Source organism: Vulpes lagopus, chromosome 3 (genome assembly GCF_018345385.1).
Source record: "Vulpes lagopus strain Blue_001 chromosome 3, ASM1834538v1, whole genome shotgun sequence".
NCBI classification, from domain to species: domain Eukaryota; kingdom Metazoa; phylum Chordata; class Mammalia; order Carnivora; family Canidae; genus Vulpes; species Vulpes lagopus.
The window spans coordinates 145,349,489-145,371,540 of NC_054826.1; the positions used below are offsets into that span (position 1 = coordinate 145,349,489).

At 33.4% G+C, this 22,052-nt stretch overlaps 1 protein-coding gene across 6 annotated transcripts in view; it reads left to right on the forward strand.

The window, feature by feature from the left end:
* EVI5 (ecotropic viral integration site 5) overlaps nucleotides 1–22,052 on the forward strand; it is a 195,096-nt gene that overhangs the window by 113,534 nt on the left and 59,510 nt on the right. For all 6 annotated transcript variants that reach the window (XM_041747686.1, XM_041747683.1, XM_041747685.1 and 3 more), the window contains 5 exons: nucleotides 391–525; nucleotides 2,833–2,973; nucleotides 4,062–4,220; nucleotides 13,355–13,501; nucleotides 21,735–21,830. In XM_041747686.1, coding sequence (XP_041603620.1) covers nucleotides 391–525; nucleotides 2,833–2,973; nucleotides 4,062–4,220; nucleotides 13,355–13,501; nucleotides 21,735–21,830 — 678 coding nt within the window. The remainder of the gene's footprint in view (nucleotides 1–390; nucleotides 526–2,832; nucleotides 2,974–4,061; nucleotides 4,221–13,354; nucleotides 13,502–21,734; nucleotides 21,831–22,052) is intronic.

Consider the following 22,052-nt stretch of genomic DNA (forward strand, 5'->3'; position numbering starts at 1 on the left):
TTATTTGGACTAGCAACATTTCAAGTGCTGGGTAGCCATATATGGCTAATGGCTACACTCTCATACAGGGCATGTCTGTAGAGTCAGAACAAGTTCTTAGTATCTGGATGGATGGACAGATAAAAGGAGATATTTATCTTTCATGAATTGGATTTGATTAGTACAATAACTGTTTACCAGTAAAGAGTAATGTGTTTTATCCATAGATACCATGACTGGACTTTTTTATTCATTGGAAAGTTATTTGGAGTAGATAAACCAGAAGTAATGGGGAGATCAGACTTTTACATTTGATTGCTCTTAGTAACTGTATTGTGTAATTGCATTTATTTTTATTGTATGTACATGTTCATACTTTACGGAATTTCATTATATGCCTATAATTTGTAGCATAAATGCAATTCCAACTACAATGAAGATTTTGTGCTGCAACTAGAGAAGGAATTGGTCCAAGCCCGTCTGAGTGAAGCTGAGTCTCAGTGTGCACTAAAGGAGATGCAGGATAAAGTCCTGGATATAGAGAAGGTGAGAACAATATAAATACTGTCATTCCCAAATTAGAGGAGACATGTGATAGATGTACTTATTGAACAGTTAAATTGGACTTGGTGTTTTTCTACATTGGAAACCTTACACATTAGTTACCATAAGAGAAAAGGAGAAAGAAAATAAGCTTCTCACTTACTCTTTGTTGTTGCCATACTACTCAAAGCCCCTTTTTTAAGGGTTTAAAAAAAAAATTGGAACACTTTTAGAGGAAAGCAACCACGGTAATTTTGAGATGATTTAACATTTAAATGAAACTTAGGGGATACATATTAATGGTTGTCTTCAAATAGTATATCTTTATCTGTAAGAGATAGGATATGAGTAATACATAAACATTTCAAAAAAATTTCATCCGAGTGTTACTGTTAAAAATTTCCAAGCTACTATAAGCCACCTCAGGACATATGGGAAGATCTTAGCCTAAAGTGTACTTACAGAAGCTAATTTACTTCTTTTCAAGGTTACTAAAGAACTTTAAGGATTAGATAAGTAATAGAAATAGAAATGTTTTTAGGTTTCTCATAGTTTTCAGACTTGAGAGTCTGTGTTCTAGATCACAAACCCTGAATCTCTTTTTGTCCTCTATAAAATCATTGGTGGCTTAGGCTCTTTGTTCTTTTTACCAGGTAGTATCTAGCTATCAAATCAAAGACTTATAAATAATGAACATGACAGCCTCAAGTTGTTCCTGTTTCTTAATGAAATAAAGCAAGGTGTAACAACCATCAGTAGTGGAATAATTGGGGCGCCTGGATGGTTCAATGGTTGAACCATCGGCTCAGGTTGTGATCCTGGATCCTGGGGTCGAGTCCCACATCAGGTTCCCCACAAGGAGCCTGCTTCTCCCTCTGCCTGTGTCTCTGCCTCTCTCTCTCTGTGTCTCTCATAAATAAAATCTTAAAAAAAAAAAAGTAGTGGAATAATTTTGCTAGAGATCTGCTTGCTATTTTTATATTATTTTTAGAGAATTTATTTTCCTATTGAGAAAAAGGCAGCAAGGGAGTTATAAAAAATGCATAAGAGAATATTTGGTTTCTAAGTTAGGAGTACTCTGCGTACCATAATGTAGATAAGAATCTCAATTTGTTAGTTTTGAATATGTGGCAGAAAGAAATGTCGTTGGATCCAACTTAGAAATGGAGTTCTTAAATAGGTCTGTTGGTATTCATATTATAGAGAGGAAATTAGAAGTCTTAGTGCTTCCTATGGTTAATTTCTTCTTGCAGGATTCTTTTTATGCATATACAGTAAATTTCTGGTATTCAATCAAGAAAGTATTTATAGTCCACCGTAAAAATGTGTAATTGGCAAGAATAACTTTATTCATTATCTCTAGGAGCTAAAATCTTCATGTCCTACTGTGAAATATTTTAAAGTTATAAAATTTTATAGACTCAGTGCTTGAAATCTCAGTAGTACCCCACTTTACCCAAGGAGCTTTTACTGTGGCCTAATTTAGGATCTGTTGGTCATAGCCCAGAGCAGTGTAATAGGGGCTACCCTGTATCTAGGCTGGGTCTTTCAGTGGAGTAAGAGATTAGTCTAGATCTTGTACTCTTTAAGCAAATATGTAGATCACATTAGTATTAATTTCTTAATCTTGATATAAATAATAACTAATGTTCAACGATTTTATACTCCTTTCCAAAGTGACATGCTGAGAAAATACGTTTTGTATTTTATATTGTACACAATCTATTTTACAAATAGATTTTGGACTATTCTTTTCTATAAGTCTTTAAAATATAAGTGATGTTCATGCTTTGTTTGGAGTCCTAATCGGATGTTAGTAAGCTTATTGCCATGTTAAAAACATTTTAATGTAGCATACACACACAATGGAATATTATTTGTCAAAGAAAGGGATGAACCTTGAAACATGATAAGTGAAAGAAGCTAATCATAAAAGGTCAGATATCATGTGATTCCATTGTTATGAAATGTTCAGAATAGACAAATCCACAGAGACAGAAAGTAGTCTAGTGGATGTCAGGGGCTGAGGGAGGGGAAATGTGGAGGGACTGCTAATGGGTATAGGGTTTCATTGTGGGGTGATTAAAATGTCCTGAAATTAGATCATGATGATGGTTGTACAATTCTGTGAATACTCTTAAATCCACTGACTAGTGTACGTTAAAAGGGTAAGTTTTATTGTTTGTGATTTATATTTTAGTAAAACTGTATAAAATTAAATATAATTATGTATGGGACAAAATAGTTCTTACAGCATATGTTTTATTTCATTCTTTAAATTTAAAAATCCCAAATTTTCTCTTGCTTTAGAGAAACAACTCTTTTCCTGATGAGAATAACATTGCAAGGCTTCAGGAGGAGCTCATTGCTGTGAAACTGAGAGAAGCAGAAGCTATTATGGGATTGAAAGAACTGAGACAACAGGTCAAGGATTTAGAGGAACACTGGCAGGTATATCAGTATACTTTGCATGCTTTTTAAAAAGCAGGTGAAGCCTAAATGTTTAATTTGTATGAGTTTGAAGTGCTGATGATCATCATTAGGATTTGAGTTTGAAGTGAGACTCTTTAAATGCAAAAATATGAAGGCATTTATAAATTGAAAGAACCTTTAAGCTGTTTCTTCCTTTTTAATTCATATAATTAAAAAGATAAAATAGAGATCAAGTCAAGTTGTTGTTATTGTACCATTGTGATTTATGTAACTTCTTCTAATGAAGAGAAAAGAAAATTTTCCTTTATCTAGGACATTTTTCTGTTGATATTAAATCCATTGGTCAGTATGAAACAGCAGGATGACACCAATATAAATTTGTCTATACATTTGTAAACTGTTTTGAAAATTGGTTGTTTCACAAAATCAGGCATTTATATGCCCAGATTTTTTTCACATATGAGGAAAAGTGCTGATAAGGAACCAAAAAACAGAATCTAGAAGCAGGAGAGGAAAATAAAAAACACTACATATCATTTCAGATTAGTGACTTTGGTTTGAATTTGGGGTAGGGTTACCTCTAGCAAAGATTGAAATTAGTCCTTGATATTGCCACAACATTTTTCTTTTTTTTCCAGAAGTATCAGGCAGCAATAAACTGTAAATTAAAAACAAAACCGATGCTTCACCATAGATACTTTGAGAACATTTCTAATATTCCTTAATTGATGAATGGCCCCGTTTTTTCTTTTCTTGGGATTTCATTAAAAATTTGGAAATCTGTCATAATAAATTTAGGGTGAAAATTGTGTTCTATACAATGATCCACAGTATAAACAGATTTGAACTATATCTGAGCTTGTATTTCAGGTCTGCCATTTACTGGCTATATTGACCTTTCTGAAGTTACTTAATCACCATTTCCATTTTCTGACCTGTATAATGAAGATAATAGTACATAACTATTAAAATTTGCTGGGGATTAAATAAAATAATGTATATATAGTGCTCAATATAGTACTGGACATGAAATAAGTTCCAGGAAAGTTAGCTCTTATTTTGATACTGGGAATATTTGTTGCAATATAATTTTTTCTGTCTTTTAGCGCCACTTAGCTCGTACTACTGGGAGGTGGAAAGACCCACCTAAGAAAAATGCTGTAAATGAGTTACAGGATGAACTGATGACCATTCGACTTAGAGAAGCTGAAACTCAGGCAGAAATAAGAGAAATTAAACAAAGGATGATGGAAATGGAAACACAGGTATGATGGGAAAGCCGAGTACCTTTAAAAAATGGCCATTAGCGTGGGGCACCTGAGTAGCTCCATTGGTTAAACTTTGGACTCTTGATTTTGGCTCAGGTCATGACCTTAGGAGTACAGGTGTGGAGCTGCCTTAAGATTCTCTCTCTCTCTCTCTCTCTCTCTCTCTCTCTCCTCCCCCCCCTCTTAAAAAAAAAAAGTCATGAACAGGTCAAAATTTATGCACAGGTTATATCATCTCTAGAATAGATGTAGAATAGATATAAAAGATGGATATATGAAACTGTCTAGACTATAATTTCCTAGCCCAAATGAAAAGGGCTAAAAATTGTAGTCTTTGATATCAGAGATTTTAATGTTTTCTTTGACCCAATCGGCAAAGTTTAAGCAAGTCATAAAACTGTATTTAACTTGTTGCCTTATTGCACAAGTTGAGAGGAAATATTCATGTAGAGCAAAATTTCTCAACCTTGATTCTTAAGATTTTGAACCAGGTAATTCTTTATTTGGGGGACTGGCCTATGCATTGTAGGATGTTTACCAGTATTGCTGTCCTCTACCCACTAGATCCAATTTCACTGTACTCCCCACCCCAGGTTGTGATGACCAAAAGCATCTCCACACATTGCCAAATGTCCTTAGGGGACATAATTGCCCCTGGTTGAGAATAATTGGCGTAGAATATAATGTGAATGATGCTTCCGTATGTGTAATATGGTGATTCTGAGCAGTTAATTCCAAAATTATACTTCTTTTTCTCAAGTCTCCCCTTTCTGTAATAAATTCTATCTTAAATATACTTGATTTAAGATCTACAAAATTCTTTTAATGGAACTCACTTGCATTATAAAGTACATTTAATTTTTATGTGGTACATTTGTGTGGACCATATTCTTTCTGTATTCTCTGTAATGTTAGTTGGTTTTCTAAGTACTTAGTCAGTAGGGGGCATAGTTAACTCACGTATCATTCTGTATACCTGTAGGTAAAATTGTCTGAACTTGAATATGGTCACATGAATCTGTAAATCCTTTAGGTTAAACAATATACCTTGTTTTACACTGTTCAAAGTTATTTTCTTGTATTTTTCATTATAATTAAAAATAACAGTAAAATTTTGAAAAGTAGAAATCTAGCTTCTGGGACGCCTGGATGGCTCAGTGGTTGAGCATCTGTCTGCCTTTGGCTTATGGCATGATCCCGGGGTCCTGGGGTCGATTCCCACATTGGGCTTCCTGCATGGCGCCTGCTTCTCCCTCTGCCTGGGTCTCTGCCTCTCTGTGTCTCTCATGAATAAATGAATAAAATCTGAAAAAAAAAAAAAAAAGAAATCTAGCTTTTGTATTGGGAAGTTTTATTTCATAAAAGATTTTTATCTCCTTGTACACACATTAAAGATGCAATACAGCCTTTAAGCCTATATTCAGGGTTTTTATCGTTCTTTTTTTTTTTAAAGACTTTATCTAATTTGAGAGAGAGAGATCATGAGAGCACACAAGCAGGGGGAGAGGGAAAGGGGAGAAGCAGGCCTCCCTCCAAGCAGGGAGCCCAAGGCAGGCTCAATCCCAGGACCCGGGGGTCATGACCTGAGCAGAAGGCAAATGCTTAAATGACGGAGCCACCCAGGCACCCCTAGGTTTTATTTCAAAGTGGTGAACGAATCAAATTCACAAACATCGTTTTGAGAACTTTTGAATACAAAGCACCGTCCAGCCATTAGAAAACTTAGCACATGGGAAATCAGGCATGCACAAAATACATTTATTATAATTCACTATATTACATGATGGTTGTTAAATAATCATTTCACACTATATGTAAATCAAGTCATTATTCTGTATACCTTAGACTTACACAGCACTATATATATCAATTATATCTCAATAAAATTGGACAATGTATAATTTAGAAATTTGGTAATTAAAGAGTTCAATAGAAATTGCTATGGAAAATAGGAGGGGAAAATAAATTCCAACTAGATAGTTTAGGGAAAAGCTTGAAGAATTTGTACTTTGAATTGTACCTAAGTGTGATTTTGAATGGATTTTGCTGGAAGAGGAATGGCATATGGCACTTTTTCCTAAATGCCAGTGCTCGAACTAGTGATGGTCCATACAGAGCATCCAGATTAAGAGATTTGTCCTTGTTGATACATGTAGTTTCAGTTCCTTAATTTTAGTGCCTTTTAGAAAATGCCGAGGAAGTACATCTTAGTTTATTGAACCACACACTCTTCTTTCTGTGTGCCAGTTTTTGCTATTACAGATAGTGCTGTTCTGAACATTCTTGCACATATTTCCTAGTGGATAGCTCTAAGAGTTTCTTCAGGACAGAGATTTTTTTTTTTTTTTTTTTAATACCATAAACCCCTTTGGCAGTCTGGAGCCTCTGGACTCTTTCTCAAAAATAATGGTTTTTAATGCGTAAAGTAAAATACACAGGACTGCAAAGCAAACTAGTTATATTGAGGTACAGTTGTCAGTATACAGGTACAGAGATGTACACAACGCATTCACATGGCTGGATTCAGGTTTTTAATATTTTGGATTTTTTTGTACCTAAGTTAAAATGTACAATTTTTCTTTTGGGGGGGCTTTTACTAGTTTCAATAGAAAGGTTATAAAAAGCTCATGGAATTAATTGGATTGTATTTTATCTTTTTTTGTTATAGTTTGTAAAATACTATCTAAGATTTGAATTACTTGTCACTTCAGTATTTACTGGAATCCATTCTTTTTGTTTTGTTTTGTGTGAATAGTAACTATCAATCCTACTTACTGAAAAGTTACAAGTCTTTTCAGGTTTTCTGTTTTTTTTTTCTTGAGTCTGGTTTGGTAAGTTAATGTTTCCCTTCTATTTCATCTAAATTTTCAAATTTATCACTTAGAGTTGTTCAGAGTAGTTTTTAAAGAAATATCCTTTCTTTCTACTGATCAATATTTGTCTCTTTTTTCATTTCTAATAGTGTTTATTTGTGCCTGTGTATTTTCTTGGAAAGGCACAGAAGTTGACCATATTTTTTTTAGAAACTTGCCATTTTTATTAATATTTCTAAAGACTGGGGGCACCCCGGGTGGCTCAGCTATTTAGAGCCTGCCTTCGGCCCAGGGCATGATCCTGGAGTCCCAGGATCGAGTCCCACATCTGGCTCCCTGCATGAAGCCTGCTTCTCCCTCTGCCTGTGTCTCTGCCTCTCTCTGTGTCTCTCTTGAATAAATAAATAAAATCTTAAAAAAATATATATTTCTAAAGACTGGGTTTTTAGTTTTTGTTGGTCCTCCACGTTAATACCATTGTTTTCTGTATAATTTAGTTCTATTCCTTATATTCTTTTATTATATGTTGCTTGGGTTTCATCTTTTTCCCCTTTCTTTGTACTCCTATTATGTTTTCTTTTATTTCCAGAAGTATAGATTTCTGGTTCACTTCATTAGTAGTTTATGTCATTATGTTAACTAACTTGCTTTGTGGTCACAGAATGTGGTCTGTAGAGTCTTATATTAGATCAAACTTCTTAATTATTTAATGTATCTTAAATATATTTAATGTATTTTTTGTATTTTCTATATCCTTCCTAGTTTTTGTGTGTGTCACCTTATCTTTGAAATACTAACTAGTAGATATTTTCTGTTGTGATTATGAATTTGTTTATTTCTCCTCAGAATAATAATTTTTTTGGCTTAAAATATTCTGAGCCTCTTTTAGAGGGACATACAAATGTATAATTTGTATTTGTTATTTCTTTTGTGGTAAAATGAATCTTACTATATACTGATCCTTTTTATCCTTCATGATGCATTTTGATTTAGTCTGTTCATCTTAACATAGTTATTTAAGCTGTTTGTTGTTTAGCATTTGCCTTAATATATCTTTTCCATCCTTTAAATTCCAACCTGTTTATTACATTCTGATGAACTTCATATAGGTATGTATTTTTAAAAATCCAGTCTGACAAATGATCATACAACTCTGTGAATATATTAAAACCACTGAAGTATAGGTACACTTTAGGTGAATTTTATGATGTGGACACCCCAATAAAGCTATAAAAATGCAGTCTCGGTCTCTTTTAGCTGTCATGTGTAGTACATGTTTGATGGTTCAGTTTGGATTAATATCTGTCAGCTTGCTGCCTATCCTCTCTTTGTTCCATTATCTGTATTTTTTTTCTTCTTTTTTCTACTTTCTCTTGGATTTTGGGCATTTATTATAATTACGTTTTATCTCCACAATTGTCTTTATTTATACTCCATTCATTTTTTTTCTTTTTTACTAGTTTCTCTAGGTTTTTCAATATACATCTAATCAGAGCTTGTCTTCAAATAATATTGTACCTTTCACACGTAATAAGGACCTTTCAACAGTATATTCCCAGTTCTTCCCCCTTTCTTTGTGCTATAGTTCTCATATATTTCACATATAGTCAGCCATGTCATGTGCTACTAATTTTGCTTTAATCATTACCTTTCAGAGAAATTTTTAAAAATTTTAACATTTTCCCTTCAATTATTGCATTTTGGCATTTTATTTTTTTGTATAGATTTGCGTTTCTGTCTGGTGGCATATTCCTATTGCTTAAAGAACTTCCTTTAACATTTTTGTACTGCTGGTTAGCTGGCAGTACTTTTATTTCTTTGGGAAAGTATTTCTTCAATTTTAAAATGCATATTTGCTGGATATTGTATTTGGAGTTGTTTCTTGTTGTTTTTCTTCAACGGTGTAAGTTATTCTTCTTGTCAGAAACCATGCAAGCCAGAATTCTGGTTTTCTTCATCTGCATGTAATGTGTTTGACCCTCTGGTTACCCTTAAGGTTATCTCTTGTTTTTAGGAGCTTAAAGATGAAATGACTTTTTTTTTTTTTTTTTTTTTGCTTTGTTTTTATCCTGAGTTTCTTGGCCCTGTGTATTTGTGCCTGTCATGAAACTTGAAAAATTCTTGGTTATTCTTTCTTCAAATATTTCTTCTGTCCTATCCATACTCTTTTCTCCTTCTGGGATTCCCATTACACATATGTTAGATTATTTGATATTAATGGTAACTCTTGGATGATCTGTTCTTTTTTTCCCCCTCATTATTTGTTCTTTTTGCATTTCAGTTTCTATTGACTTAAATATTTATATTGACTTATCATTAAGTTCACTGATTCTTCCACTCTGTGAGTTGTCTAATGAGCCATTGAAGGCATTCTTCACATCTACTACTGTGTTTTTTCATTTCTAGCATTTCCATTTGATTCTTTTAGTTTTTATTTCTCTGCTGATAGTAACTATGGGATCTTGCATGCTTTTCACTTTTTTCTTAGAGCCTTTAGCATAGAATCCCAGTTATTATAAGTTCCCTGTCAGGTAATTTTAATATCTGTGTCATATGTGAGGCTAATTCTGTTGATTACTTTGTCTCTTGGTAGTGTTTTGTTTTTTCTTATCTTTTCCTATTCTTTGTAATTTTTTGTTGAAAACTGAATATCTTGTGTAGGACAATAGACTTAGGTAAGTAGTTTTTATGCCTGGAAATGGGCATACCTTTTCCTCTGCTAGGCCTTTAATGTGGGGGATTTGAGTTAATACAGTCAGGAGTTGGGCTGGGTTTGAGGTTTGTTGTTTCTGTGGTTACCCTCATTGCACCACAGGCTTCAAATTCCTCTAGCATGATCTTATTTTTAGAATGGGGGCTGGTTTGCCAGAGGGTTTTCTTAGTGTCTTTAGGTCTTCCATTTGCATAGCACTTCAGAGAGATTCAGTATTCAGAAGTGTTCCACTATTACTTTTTACAGGAAGTTGGAGGGGCAGAAGTGTTGCCCATTTTTCTAATAAAGCCTCAGTCTTAGGCTGCATAGCGTCCCTGGATCTAGAGTGTTTGACTTTCTTGGTGCTCCTGCCCTACCACCAGCTATAGTCCTAGGTCCACAATATCGTCCTGTTCCTTCCTCACATGTAGTGGTTTCTCCAGTGCTCTAAGGGCAATAGTGTTTTTTGCCCCATTTCAAGCTTATGTTCCCTAGAGGAGACAAGCAAGGTTTAATGCTCCTTTCGCATTGGCTGTTATTCTCCTCCCTCAAGCCTGCGCAGTGGAGATCTCTTTTTCAAGACTCTCATCTGTCTTTTTTGTGTGGTCCATGAAGAAAAAGTGTGTAAGAGCTTGTGAATTCTCCTGCTCCCTTAGGCTCCACACTCTCTAGCCAGTCAACACTTGGTCTCTACCAATTTGATTATATTCTGGCTGAATTATTCTTAACAGCTTTTGGCTTCATCTGTCTTGTCTGTCCTTATATTTTAGGGATAGTTAATTGCCTTGTGACCTCACCTCTCTGATTTTAAGAGAAGTCATGAATTTAGATTTTGGCTTGCTTTTTTTTTTTTTTTTTTATTGAAAGAGTGAGAATAATGCTCTTTCTATTCTACAACCACATCAGGAATCCAAACTCTTTATTATGATGTATTTTAAATTGTTTTCTTTTTTTATTCCCTTTTTTCTGTTTTTTCCCTCCTTTTTTATTGGATTAATTTAGATGATGTTTCTTTTTCTGCTACTGGTTTGACTTTTATAATTCCTTTTCTGTTAGCGTTTGTTACCTACGTAATAAAAAATAAAAAATGCTCACCTGACTGAACAAAGTTTGATGTTGATAATTATCCCCATCTTCCTTCTAAGTTATGTAAGGGCCTTGGAAGATCTTCATGTGCTCTTCTTTCATTTTCCAATCCTATATCTTACTATTATTGTACATCTTTTTTATATCTCCAAATTACGAGACATTATTGCTTTGTGGAGTCAGTGCTTATTTGGATTTGTCTGCCTGTTTGCTGAGTTTTTGCTCTTTTATTTAACAGTTTTCTTTCCGATTTCAATCATGAGTTGTAAAGTCTCACTTTCTTAACAGTAAATATACTTTTTTCTCACTTTTATATGATAGTTTATTTGAATACACTAAAGTAGGATGAAATTTAGTTTTTAAAGCACTACAGAGTTTTCCTGTTGCAATGTCTATTGCATATTTCACCTTCCCTTTTCACAGATACTCAGTTTTGCCCTTGATTTGCATCTTCGTTAGCATTGTTTTGTTAAAGTGTGTCTTAGTGAGGGTTTATTTGTATTTATCCTGTTTGCGACTAGTAGTGCTTCCCAAAATGTAGATTCATATATATATCTTTATCAGTTGTAAAAATTGTCAACTATAGTCAACTCTTAGACGATCATATCTTACCTTTTTCTTTGTTTTCTGTTTTATCGTGAAACCCCCCATTGGGTGTATTTTGTACCTCCTTACTCTCTTCTGTGTCTTCTGACCACTTCTGGAACACGATTTTTTCAGTGTAGCTAATCACCTACTTAACCCTTTAATTTTTAAACATTATTGGCCACATTAACTTCTAGAGATTGTATTTGATTATTTTTCAGATTTTCTAAATGTGGGGTTTTTAAAAGATATTTATTCATTTGAGAGAGAGAGACAGAGAGAGAGGGAGGGAGAGCATGCATGCATGAGTTGGGAAGGAGCAGAAGGAGAGGGACAACTGACTGAGGCCCCTGGTGCAGGGCTCCATCCCACAACTCTCTGAGTTTATGAAGTGAAACGAAATCAAGAATTGGAAGCTTAACCAATGAGCTACCCAGGCGCCCCCAAATTTTCTAAATGTTTTTTGATAATTAGTTGTTCTTTGCTTAGGTTTTTGCTCTCTCTTTTTATGCCTAATAATTTTAAATATACTATTTCATGTAAGTCCTTACATGATTATTTTCCAACTAGAGTTTTTAAAAAATCTATTCTTTTGTCCTGTTGTCTACAATTTCTCACTCATTGTCAATTTTCAGTTTTGCTTATGTGTGGAGTTTTATAATTTTGGGTCATAGACTTGTATTGAGGGGTGGAAGGAAGAGTTCTCTCTGTGAGAATTCTTTGAAGCTTATGTTGAAGGTATGTCCTTCTGAAGTATTTAGTGGTAGGAAAGAAGACAGTAAAAAGAAGTTGTGGAACATTTTGAATCTAAGCACTAAGTACTTGAGTACTAAGAAGTTCATTATTTTGTAGACAGGAAGATGAATAAAACTAAAGATGAAGAAACTGAGAAGTGGTAGAAAGTTTTGGACCTTAAATCTATTCTATGATGCAGATTTTTAAAAATCAAGGCAGGGTTGTTTTTATTGAATGAGGTAGAATAGTTATAATAAAGGTAACAACCAAGAATTTATTAAGTATCTGTTTAATTTCAGACATTATATGAGACTCCTTTCAGAAACTTTTCTCATATGATTCTTAAAACACAGCCTTTAAAGTCAAGTAGTAGTTTCTGTGCTTATACCAGTGTACTGAAATTTGTTGGGATTAGATAAGTTTAGCAAGGTTGAAAAACTAAAATGAGGAGCCAGATTTTTATCTTTGGTTATAAAATCCCTACTGTTTCTTTCAGATCCCTAATAGAATATTTTGGGGTTAAGAGAAACAGGCTACGTGAAACCTACATGGGGAAACTACCTCATGTCAGCCAATTTAAGGCCTATATATATATTTTTAGCATGTTCTATAATTGTAACACATTAAGTAGCTAGCATTGATTGAGTTCTTTCTATATATTAAGCTCTGTTCCATGTAATCTCTCATTTAATACTGAAGACAATCAAATGAGAAATAGGAAGTATTTTTATATACATTTTTCAAATGAGGAAATAGACTCAAATATTATAACTGGTTTGCCTAATCATCAGATAAAAAGTCAGAATTCAAAACCAATTCATGCTCCATAAAAAGACTGTTCTGTATGTTAGAGGAATATAGAACTGCCTATGACAAATTTCATGACACCAAGGATTTTACAGTTCAGTATATGGTGATGGTACTTTTCAATCCGTCTGTGCTTTCTTTTGGAAACTGGAAACATTCTGTGTAAACATTCTTAAAGTTTGTAGATATGTATTGTATAAACAGAAAATTAGGAAGAGTTTGTAATATGGACCTTAAGTATTCTTTTGGATGACTTGATTTTTAAGCATGTTTTATAACTTGTTTTTTTAGTATTGAACTATTAAATAAAATTCAACTGTAACTAATAATATCATTTTATAAAATAGGGAGATAGAAATTTGTAGGTTTTTTGGAGTCTTTAATGTCTGAGTATTTACATTTTTAATTATTAGAATCAGATCAATAGTAACCATCTTCGAAGAGCAGAACAAGAAGTGATCAGTCTACACGAGAAGGTGCAATATCTTTCAGCACAGAACAAAGGACTGCTTACTCAATTAAGTGAAGCAAAACGCAAACAAGCAGAGATTGAATGCAAGGTAAATATATCAGCTACCTATTTTTTTGTCAATGTAATAATGCCTTTTTGTTTTGTCTCTTCGTTATTTAAAACCAGATAAAACCAAAAAGAGCTAATTTTTTTCCCCCCACTTTTCCTGAACTGGGTTTAGTGGTTGCTTTCAGACAGGGTTAGTTCATCTTGCTGTGAGGTGGATTTCAGGCAGGAAACCTCATTTTCACCCACTTGGTTAAATGCCAGTGTAGGAAATTAAGTTAAACAAGTAGTTGAAAATTGCTATCTTTCTGCAATTTTTCTTTTAACTTGTAACCCTTTAAAAGAAAAGCTTTTAAAATTGCAACCAAAAATATAGGTGATTTAGAGAGGTGTGTGAAGTGTTTGGATTTATAAAGCATCGAAAAGTATTTGAATGCAAGTAAATTTTTTTTTAAATCAATTTACAGTACAACAGTGGTGAGAAAGTAAGGGGGATAAGGAGTGGGGTGGGATGAGGAGGGAGGTGGAAGGAGAGAGAGTGAGTGTTAGAGAAAGAAATAACTGAAGAGATGACTATGGTCTGAGCATTAGAGTAGATTACTGAGGACTAGTTATGGGACTTTAAAAATAAACTAGATATCCATCTTTTCATGATAGGACAGCAGGAATGATGCTCTTTAAGGATTCCAGCCTTATTATTCTATGATAAGAAATAAGACTTTCAATGGTACATATGAAGCTGTAATTCCATCAACTTGTTCTGGTGTCATTAAAAACCAAGAATGAAGCTTGAGTGGTTTATCAGTGTCACTGAAATCCAGAGATGAAATTACATCCTAATAAATATGCATGGCTGTTGCAATTTACACTGACAGAAATCTGTAGGCAGTACTGAAATTTGTACTAACTTAAAATTAGTTCCTTTAGAATGATATGACTAATTTAAAAATAAAATTATGTGACATGAGATTATATCAGTTTGATTTGCCCTTCTAATATGTGACTGAATTTTCATGATGCCATATTGTCTGTGCTGATTTATTTTTAATAAAGAGCTAAACTTAAACTAAAAAAAGCTAAACTCTTTTTTCATTATTGGTGTAAGTTTTCCTTAAACATAGGTTGTTCACACTGTTACTGGATTTAATATTCCTTCTCAAATGATTTAGCACCTTTTAAGCAAAGTGTTCTTTGGAAATAATCTATGGGATTTGCTGATAAAAAATATATATTCTTTTAAATTTAACTAATGGACTCAGATTCCGAATTTTAGAAAATTTTAAGAACCATTATGAACTTTTATTTAATTTTTAGCAGTTCATTAATAATTCTGTGAAATATGTTACAGATCCTGACTTTTTTTTTTTTTTTAATTTTTTATTTATTTATGATAGTCACAGAGAGAGAGAGAGAGGCAGAGACACAGGCGGAGGGAGAAGCAGGCTCCATGCACCGGGAGCCTGATGTGGGATTCGATCCCGGGTCTCCAGGATCGCGCCCTGGGCCAAAGGCAGGCGCCAAACCGCTGCGCCACCCAGGGATCCCACAGATCCTGACTTTGATATCTCCCCGTATTTACCCTGTGTATTGATTTATTCAATATTTTATAATACCATTTGCAGATTTTGAGAATGACCAGTGTGTTCATTGTTACCGTAGCACCTAGTACATTGTAATTAAGTATTTTACCTTGTTACACTTGAACAGTTCAGGAACAAACCCTAACTTTTTCAAGGAAGTAAGTCCTTCAATTATAGAAACTCTGATTCGTTTTCATTCAGATTTTTTTTATAGATTTTATTTATTTGAGAGAGCACGAGTTGGGAAGTTGGGAGAAGGGGCAGAGGGAGAGGGAGAAGCAGACTCTACTAAGCAGAGAGGCCAACTCAGGGCTTTATCCCAGGACCCTGGGATCATGACCTGAGCCAAAGGCAGGTATTTAACTGAGCCACCAAGAGCCCCTCATTTAGTTTTATATGATTATAGTATAATTTGTTGATAAATAATTATTAAATTTCATTTTATTTTTTTATTTCATTTATTTTTCATTATCAGGATATTGTTTTTAATATTAGTGTTATTTCCCCCGCTATTACTGAATTTGAATGTTTCCACTTAAAGATGAAAATAGTGTAAGTCTGTCATCTCCAATATGAAAATTCAAAACACTGAAACCCAAGCGTTTCTCATAAATTTCAAACAAATTCATTTGAGTGGCCATTTATAGTTTTTATTTTATCCCACTTTGTATAGATATTTATACTTTATGGTTTCTTTGTGTTTAGCATTGAACATAGTATTTCATTATGGATGCTGCCACTGGATCATATTAATGTATGGTTTATGTACCTTATTATTTTTCTAAAATCTAAAAATTCTGAAATTCCATGACATACCTAGCCCCCAAGATTTTAGTAATGAGATTGTGGAATTTTCTATATAAATCTAAGTTTGAAGATTATAGAAAGATTTTATATTCTCTGGTTCTATATATGTATAGATATACCAACATAGATCTGTATATATCCATGAGAAAAGATATATTAATTCATATATAAATTTGTAAAATTGTATGATAAGTGATTTTAAGTGAAGAAAATCAAAATATTTTACTTTGATTATAATATTGTGCATATATGGAATAATGACAGGAAGGGAGCTGGAAGAAAAGAAATCTGGTGCTTATATGTAATATAAACTTAAATACCTTAATACATACACATTTTTTCATAATGCTTTGATTTTTTAATTTGAGTATAAATGAAAGCATTGCTCACGCTCTTTCCCCTTTTATCTCATTCTCTTCCTGACTCTACCACATACCCCTTCTTTTATTTTTTGCTAGGTAACTGCTTTTATTATTTTCTGATACATCTTTTCAGAGTTTCTTTTAGGCAAATACTATAGAGTAAAAGTACATATTTTTTCTTTTCATTTTCTTACATGAAAGTTAACATACTGTATGTTCTTCTCTTTGCTTTTTTTGTCACTATGTTTTTATGTCACCATGTTTCGTAGAACTTTCAATATTGTTTCAAGAGTCTTCTCATTAGTTTCTAAGGTACATTGTTTTCCATTGCATGGATGTGCTTTAATATACTTAGTAACTGGGTCGTTGTTGATGGGAATATAGATTTTCCCAGTGTTTTGCTGCCATAAGGAGTGTAGTGACTGACCTTGTACATGTATAATTTCAGACACATTGAGTTATATCCACATTCCTATGGAGGTATATCTACACATTCCTGTAGATTTTTTGGTTAGTGGGTAAATACATTTGTACTTTCATGAAATTTTGTTAGATTACACTCCTTAGGATTGTACCGTTTTGTACTCTTACCAAGCGGACATGATAGTACCTGTTTCTCCATTATGTTACTTACAAAGCATAGAGCCAAACCTTTTCATTTTAAATAGATATAACTTGTGGGATCCCTGGGTGGCGCAGTGGTTTGGCGCCTGCCTTTGGCCCAGGGCGCGATCCTGGAGACCCGGGATCGAATCCCACGTCGGGCTCCTGGTGCATGGAGCCTGCTTCTCCCTCTGCCTATGTCTCTGCCTATCTCTCTCTCTCCATCTGTGTGACTATCATAAATAAATAAAAAATTTAAAAAAAATTAAAAAAAATAGATATAACTTGCATATTTTAGGACAGTGATTCTCAAGTAGGGATGGTAGGAGATGAGTTTATGAGACTTCAAAGAATAATGGCATCTATTTACATATTCGTCAAATACTTAGGCAGCCCTTATTTTTCAGTCTTAGAGGTTCTAGGGATTCAGTAGTGAAGAAGATGAGCACAAGATGATGTACTATAAAGTGGGAGGTAAGGGGAAGTGGTGGTTAAGATGGAATGCCAGGTGGTGATTGTGAAAGCTTAGAGACATGAAGAATAGGAAAGAAGCAGACATATGAAGAGCCAGGGGAAGATCCTTGCAAGAAAAGGGTCACAGAATTTAAGATCCAAAAGCAGGAAAGAAGTTGGTTGTTGAGTCTTCTATAAGGTGAGAAGCTAGGGGCACCTGAGTGGCTCAGTGGGTTAAACGTCTGCCTTTGGCTCAAGTCATGATCCCCGAGTCCTGGGATAAAGCCCCATGTCAGGCTCCCTGTTCAGCAGGGAGCTTGCTTCTCCCTCTCCCTCTGCCTCTCTCCCCTGCTCATGCTCTCTATTGCTCACTGTCTCCCATAAATAAATAAATAAATAAATAGATAAATAAATAAATAAACAAACAAACAAACAAACAAACAATCTTTTAAAAAATAAAGAAAAGCTAATAAAATAAAACCAAGGAAGTAGGTTGGAACTCCATTTCTTGCCATGTAAAATTTTAGAGTCCATACTAATGATTTTGGGTTTACTCAATTTGAGAGGCCACTGAAAGGTTTTAGGCAGGAAAAGTATGATTTTTTTTTCTGTTTTGTTGTATTTGCTTCAGTTTTTTTTTTTTTACTTTTGAAATATTTTTATTTTTTATGTTTACAGAAAAGTACCAAAAACAGAGAGTTACCATATACCTTTTAATCAGCTTCCCCTAAAGTTAACATCTTACATAACCGCGATATATTTTTCAGTACTAAGAAATGAATAATGATACAATATTATTACTAAACTATAGACTTTATTTAGATTTCCCCATTATGTCTCTGTCTCCTCTAATCTGTGACAGTTTCTTAATGTTTTCTTATCTTTCCTTACCTTGATTATTAAAAAATACTGGTCAGGTATTTTGTAGAATATCCTTCAGTTTAGGATTGTCTGTTTTCTCATGACTAGACTGAGATAATGTATCTTATGAAAGAGTACAGAGTTGAAGTGTCCTTCACGACATATCATGTTAGAAGACATATATTAATATATCGTATGGTTAGTGCTGTTAACCTTCATCATTTAAGTTGATGTCTGCCAGCTTTCTCAAACACTACAGAGCTTTTTTCCTCTGCTACTCTTCTTTACAAGCAAGTTATTAAGTCCAGCCCATAGTCCAACAGCAGGCAGGGCTGTTAAGTTATACCTCCTCAAGGAAAGAATATCAAAGAATTTATGGATGTATATTAAAACCACCACAGTAATTAATAAATATTTGGGGGGAACTATTTTGAGGCCGTGCAAATATTTGTAAAGTTTCAGCAATTACTTTTAGCCTTTATTAAGGGATATTGCTTATAGCAATTAATGTAATTATTTTTTAAAAGAACACATATACCACTGGAGATAGGTTTTAGGTGGGGTTGGAGAGAGATTTGATATGAGATCATCAGGAAATAGTACAAGACAGAGGTGCTAGCTTGGGCTTAGATATTAGCATTTAAATAAAGAGAAGTAGATAAATGCACAGTCTGTTTTTGTAGAGAACCAACAAGACTTGGTGATTAGATTGGAGAAGGAGAAGATTAGGGGAAGTTTTGTTTTTTTTAACTTGATTAACATAATTTTGTATGATTTATAATATATACATTTGTAAGTATTATGAATTTGTATAATTCAGTTTATATATATTTATATAAATAATAGTTTTACTTGATATAATTTTTTATAATTGTATAAAATTAGTAGAGTATAAATGTATTAGTTATCTATTACTATTTTTAAAATTACCTCTAAAACTTAGTGGCTTAAAATAACAATAAGCACCAATATTCTAGAGTTTCCATGGGTCAGAAATTGAGGAGCAGCTTATCCAAATGGTTCTGACTTAGAATCTCTAAGGAGGCTGCAGTCTTCCAGTGGCTTAACTGGAGCTAAAGGATAAGGTGTTTTTGGTGGCTCACAGGCTGAAAGTTGGTGCTGGGGCTGTTGGAGACATTACTGCCCTCAAGGGGATTTCTCTTAGTAAAAGATTTAGACAAGTACACACACAAGCACAATGCAATATGAGTAGTGCTATGATTGAGGAGGTATACAGGGCATTATAATGGGAGTTTAGTGTTAGGGTAATGGTTCAAGAACGGCTAACTGAGGAGTGATTAAAGCATTAAGACTATGTAGGAGTTAAGGAATGACAATAGAGCTCACTGAAGAAAGGGAATAGCATGTGTGAAGAGTAAAATGAGAAGGAACAAGAGGTTGCTTGAACTAAAAAGTTCATTGTAGCTAGAGGTAAGTGTCATGAGGAATATTGGTAAGATACAAGGCTAGAGAAGTGAATAAGGAGTAAAATCATATAGAATCTAGTTTATCAGTATATAAGGACCTGAGTCATTATCTCAAGATCTGTGGAGTGCCATAAAGTGTTTAAAATAAGGGAGTGACAAAATGAGATTTGAATTTTATGAAATATAGACACAGTGGTGTGCTGGTGCCAGCCAGGAAAGGCTTATAAGAACCACTTGTTAAATTTTCAGGAATTCTGTGACTCACTTATTAAAACAGCCATATTAACAATTAAGTTATATAGCATAATTAAATTATGGTAGAACAAAAATAATAAATACTCAAATTTCATCATTTCCTACTTAGTTTTTATATTTTACCACTATCTGTGCTTTTGAAGTTATTTATATCTCTTGTATGGTGGAAATAACCATATAATAGTTTTCTACTGCACATTTTTTCCCAACTCAGTGTTCAGTAATGTATGTTGGTACCTTGAAAGGAGCCATTTACATCGTAAAGGAGGATTTACATCATATTAGTTGTCAAACTATAAATCAGGGCTGGATTTATTATTTTGTAAATTATCTAGACCAAATGTTGGGAGACTGTAGCTCATAGCCCAAATCTGTTTGGTTGCATGTTTTTGGAAATGAAGTTTTATTGGAATACAGCCTTGCCTATTTACTTATATATTGTCCACCTTCACACTGCATTGATGCTAGGTAGAATAGTTGTGATACATGGTATGGTCCACAAATCTAACATATTTACTACCTGGCTCTTTAAGGAAAAGCTTTTGACTCCTGTGCTAGATTTTTAAATGCAGGTTAAAGTTTAAAAAGGGTTGTTTCTTCGACCTACACATTATGAATAACACAGAATTTTTAAGGAAATTTTCTTTCAGTGTTTGATTAGTATTGCCAGAATCAACAAAAAAACTCTCTCTCACATTAACAAATGTGTGAAATTCTAACATAAGTCTTCTTTGTTTCACTTTTCATCTTCTAACAAAAATACTTAACATTTATATCAAAACTTCACTTACTACTTTTTCAACCATTGATGGCTTATGGATACAGTAGTTTAGAAAAAAATCAGTGAAAGCATTCTGTGAGAATATTGTGACTACACAGAATTGGCAATGAGTATTTTTTATCTTATTATCTAAATGTTCTGTATATCCTACGTATCAGTTTATATTAAAAAATATAATAAGCTTATGCTTGAACACGTATGTGTATACACACACACACACCCCCTCCAGGAGAAAGCTGATTGTTAGACATTTACTAGCACAGCAGTGGGTATACATGTGATCATATGCAAATTGGCAAAATATTTAAAGCAGTGTTTGCTTAACGTCAAGCAGCAATATCATATCTGAGATATAAAAATAAATATGAATTTTTATTTTAAAGTTTATTACACTTCTAAATTTGGTATTCTTAGAAATTTTGGTATTATAGTACTGTCAGGTGCTAAATTTCTCCTAAGATCACCATGCTATACAATTTTATATGAATAATTGCTAACTTTCAACTGAAGTTAATGGAGGAGAAAAATATTTTTGCATACCTACTGACATATCTTCTTCATATTTTGTTATTTCTGGATCAGTATTATTTGTCATAAATATTGTTGAATAGTTTGAGGGTTTTTCTTAGTGAAATTTTGAGGTGGTAGAGTTAAGTGCTATGCTTTTCCTAGGAAGTTTAGAATTATAATATAATTTTTATTTTCTTTTGTATATTGTAAATACTCATTAACATTGCTTCAGAAAGAATATAATTTTAAAATATTATCTAGCTAATATACTCTCTCAGTATCCATAGTCTCTGTTAATCTGTTGTTCTAGCTATTTTAGTGTTTGAAAGGTCTCGATATTTGTTCTTGCATAAAAAGTGAGCAGCTTTCATTGTCACCAGTGATTTGAATTGTTTTAAATAAGTTCATTTTTAATTTTAGCTTTTTATGCAATATTTATTTATATGAATGCTGTTTATTAATGCTTAAAGATGGAATCCTATATATTTGGTCTTCATATTATATCAAGTTCAGGAAATAATGGCACTTTTTCCTCTCATTTAATCATAGATCTATATGTTATTTTTTAAATTTGAAGCAGGTTTTATTTTGACTTATTGCATGGTTTATTTTTGGTTTATTTTGTTTGCTGCCCTAGAACAAAGAAGAAGTGATGGCTGTGAGACTCCGGGAAGCAGATAGCATTGCTGCTGTGGCTGAATTACAGCAGCACATTGCTGAGCTGGAAATCCAGGTACCATATGAAAATAATAAAGTACACATAAAAATAATGCAGTAGTTTCTCTTTCCTTCTGCACCTGAAGAGTGATTTATATCTTCCTCCTAATGAATGTGATTCTATTTTCAACACATACTCATTTCCAAGTCCTTTTTTTTATTGTGGTAAAATACATACAGCATAAAATTGACCATTTTAAAGTTTACAGTTCTGTGACATTCAAATTGATGTAAAAGT